Here is a 4,091-nt window from a genome sequence, read left to right as displayed (position 1 = left end):
GGAAGATTTTCAAAATGTATAAAAATAAGGAAATTCGGTAGAAAACTTTTCAAAAAATCATAGATGAAAACTTCTTTGTATAAAATTTATGTTGATTTTTTGTATTAAATTCGACTAATTTGAGTTGGAAAACAAAATAATTCAATTCTAGCTTTCTATCAGCCTGATCTTCTAGTTTTCCTGACTGCTAAAAATCCTGTTAAGCTGGATTGGAACTGAGGAAATGTTCCTAAAAACATTTAGTTAAAAAAAGTTCTAAGGTGAGCAGTTCCTGTTTTTTGAAGTTTAAGGATGGGAAAAAGGAAAAGGTAAGAGTGGATCACAAAAAAAGGAACCTAAATCAGCTTCAATTGGGCAATATTATTGATGGATTAGGTGTTCGTTAGGTTCATCAGAGAAACAGCCTGGGGGAAGAAGCTGCTGTTGTGTCGGTTTGTTTTTGCAGACCTGTTTGACTTGTAAACGAGTTATGTTAGCTGGGGGTGCGGTCCACCTTCTAACTACTTCTTCAACCAATTAGACAGTTTCTTAAAAGTCCTAACGATTAGCTAAGAAGTTTTCTGGGGTTTTTTTCATTTTCCCTCTAAATTGGAATGAAATGAAGCAGAGTAATAAGAGAGTCTGAAAGCTACACATGAAAGCTCTCCTTAAAGATCGTCCATCCAGTCGGATACTTTACATGGTCTATGTAGTTTTGGTAGAAAGGACTGGATTGGCTTATTTCTTCATGTCTGTGATTGACTGTAATGGGATACACCATCTGCGCTGTGATAAACCAGCTTCTGGTATTGAACTGGAGCACCAGGAGCAGAACATACAATCCCTGCTTTGCAGAGCTTGATTAGCGCCCCCTAACATTTCCCCTGGTAAATTCCACAGAAAGTTGATATGCTCCAAACTTTGATCATATAAAAAATATAACAAAGAAAAAGCTTTGATGTGGAGGACATCAGCCAGTGGTACTGCTCTATAATGGAAGCTCAGGTTGCATTGATAGCGTTAAATGTGAATCTTAGGGTTTGGTGTCTTCTCCTCTTTCTCTTAACAATACTAAATATATTATCTATGGGATTCAGGTCAGGATAGTTCGCTGGCCAATCAAACACAGTAAAACCATGGTCATTGAACCATCTGTTGGTACCCTTGGCAGTGATTGCGGGTGGCAAAGCCCATTGTAAAATCTAATTTATCATCTCCATAAAGCTTATCAGCAGTAGAAGACATGGAGTGCTGTAAACCGTCCCAGTAGATGGCTGTATTCTCTGCAGACTTTTTAAAACATGGAGGACCAACAGCAGAGAAGACTGGGCTCTTCATGCATCTGTCTCACCATTCCTCTTCTATCTCCTCCGGGACCCTGATTACCAAATGAGATGCAAACTTAAAGGTATAGAGGACAATCTTTTATTACCGGATGGATCACCTTAATAAGGTGTCCTCATAAATCAATCATTCTGGTGATATGTTTTCATAAGGCCGTCCTAAGTGCTCGTCCCGTTAGCTATATCTTTCTGCACATGCGCACTTTCAGGCGTATATGAGTGGTGAGCTATGGTTTCAGACAGTCAATGAAGCTCACCTTTTTTATGGGGTTTGCTGTCACAGTGGCCGGTTGTCGCCATAGGCTGTTGCTACCTGACAGCGGCAACTAATAACAAAGATGGTGCAAGCCCCTCTTTTATTTATTCCCTCGATTATTTATATAAATTACATTTTTCCAGATATAAATATAAAATATTTAGTTTATCTTTAGTTGGAAATTCTGATCCATGTTGTTTTAAATAGTAGCAACAAAGGTGAATAAATGTCTCCATAAAAAAAGAATAATGAAACGTATACATTAAATAAATAAAAGAGAATTACAGCACTGCATCAAACAGAATCAATTGCAGACTTTTCTTGGATAATTTTCTTTATTCTGGCTAATGTTTATAATATATTGTTTTTGCATCCTAATGAAGGATATTGTACCTAATTTAGAGACATAAACGATATTGAAGCTAAAGAAGTGTCTTTTTTTTTTAAACATCAACCCTGGTTCACCCAGAAATCCAAGTAAAAGGTGTATTTATATAACTGTTATAGCGTACTGAAGGATGTTATTACATAATAGACTTTTTCATGATTCTAACTTTGGTAAAATGTTGTGTTTGAAATTTATTGAAAAGATTCCAAAAAAGTTTAAAAAAACAATTCACTGGACTTTGTTTCCAAGTTTGAAGACGTTTCACTTCCCATCCAGGAATCTTTTTCAATACAAAATGTCAGAAATAGTGTTGATTTTAACCCTTTATAGGGCACTCAACATTTCAAGTCAAGTGTTATTGGAATCCAGGACAAGACTTTATTACCTTTATAACATTAAAAAAATATGGATATTTTGATGGCAAAAATTAATATCAATGAAATAACCTGAATATATTAAAAAAATAAAAAAGTGCTTCAAAAAGAAATCCATGAAGAGCACCCTGAGAGAGAAATAAACACATTTTTTTTGGTACAACATAACCTTAGAGGCAATAATTTTAGTTTATAAACCTAAATATAATTGTTAACTAGGATTATTATACTTTTCAATTAGCTTTTTACCTTTTTTTTCTTGATTTATCTTTTTTTAATTAATTTACAGGAGGTTATATATCATTCAAGGGCTCATCTAATTGGTTGAATGCCAAAATAAGATGTACAGCCATGTAGCAGCATCTTAGCTGAATGGCTGGATATAGATCTTGTGTTTCTAGATTTCACTGGGGGTGGGGGGTCCATTTGTAAGGGGTAGGGAAATGATCAAAAACAGCAACTTGCCCTATAAAGGTTTAAGGCTTTATACATTCACTTTGAACTGAAAAAGCTTCCTGGAAGGGAAGTGAATCCTCTTTAAACTTGGAAACAAAGTCCAATGGATTTGTTTTTTTTTTTTACTTTTTTTGAATGACTATGACCTGGATGACTGAGAATCTCCACCAGGGTATTGAAATTATTTTTTCTATCTTATGTCGAACCCACATTTTACTAAATATGCAGCTCGTGTATTTTAACCAAAAGTTTAATAAATAGTTTTTGCATTGTACCTATGTTTTTTCTTTTTTGTAGTAGTTGAGTAAACATGGGGGCGGGGCCTGCTGTCCCTTATCTGCACAGACAGCTCCTGTTTTGACCTGTCCATCATGGCGGCTCCAGTTACGCCTGTGGTCTCCGCTCAGTGGCTAGCTAAAGCTGTCATAAGCAAACTCGTAGGTCCGAAACTCCGCATCCTGGACAGCTCCTGGTATCTACCGAAAACCAACCGGGTCGCTAGAGAGGAGTTCAACCAGAAGCACATCCCCGGAGCCTCGTTTTTCGACATAGATGACTGCTGCGATAAGAGCTCCCAGTATGACCACATGCTGCCGACCTCCAGCGACTTCTCCCGGTATGTGGGAGACCTCGGCATCGGGAACGACACCCACGTTGTAGTCTACGACACCAGCGACTTCGGCTCCTACACCGCGCCTCGTCTGTGGTGGATGTTCCGGGTGTTCGGGCACGGCTCGGTGTCGGTGCTTGACGGAGGGTTGAAGAACTGGCTGGCTGAGGGTCACCCGGTGACCTCCGACTGCAGCAAGCCGGAGCGTAGAGACTTCCAGGCGGAGCTCAATCAGTCCTGGGTGAAGAGCTTTGAAGATGTGATGGAGAACATCAAGACCAAGAAGGTCCAGGTGGTGGACTCCAGGTCTTCTGGCAGGTTCCAGGGAACCGAACCAGAACCAAGAGAAGGTGAGTAAAATAAGAGAACCAGTGGCACAAGCAGGAGCAATGACATAACGACATATGAAGTACAAAACGCTGTGGATTACCCATAATTCCAAGCGGTATTCAAAAAATGAAATACTCAAAATACTTCGTTCTTTTAACATCTTTATTGCAGTTTGAAACACATTATATGACTTAATTTTTTACCAACCGTCTAATGAATTACACAGTTATTAACATAGTAATTAAAAGTACCACTGTCTGCTTTGCTATTGGTGTCATGTTTAAACGGCTCACCATTATGCAGAAATCTGGCATGTGTTGGGGTATAAATACGTTCCAGTCAAACAGTAAAGTAG

General features: G+C 38.4%; 1 protein-coding gene across 1 annotated transcript in view; it reads left to right on the top strand.

Moving 5' to 3' along the window:
• Nucleotides 1–3,116: 3,116 nt before the first annotated feature.
• Nucleotides 3,117–4,091, top strand: part of LOC107087167 (3-mercaptopyruvate sulfurtransferase-like) — a 3,937-nt gene continuing 2,962 nt past the window's right edge. The window contains exon 1 of the mRNA XM_015378586.1: nt 3,117–3,756. Coding sequence (XP_015234072.1) covers nt 3,168–3,756 — 589 coding nt within the window. The 5' untranslated portion in view covers nt 3,117–3,167. The remainder of the gene's footprint in view (nt 3,757–4,091) is intronic.

Source organism: Cyprinodon variegatus, unplaced genomic scaffold (assembly GCF_000732505.1).
Source record: "Cyprinodon variegatus isolate N-32 unplaced genomic scaffold, C_variegatus-1.0 Scaffold175, whole genome shotgun sequence".
NCBI lineage: Eukaryota > Metazoa > Chordata > Actinopteri > Cyprinodontiformes > Cyprinodontidae > Cyprinodon > Cyprinodon variegatus.
Note: the sequence above shows the minus strand (reverse complement) of the source record. Positions and strands in the feature narration are given on the sequence as shown.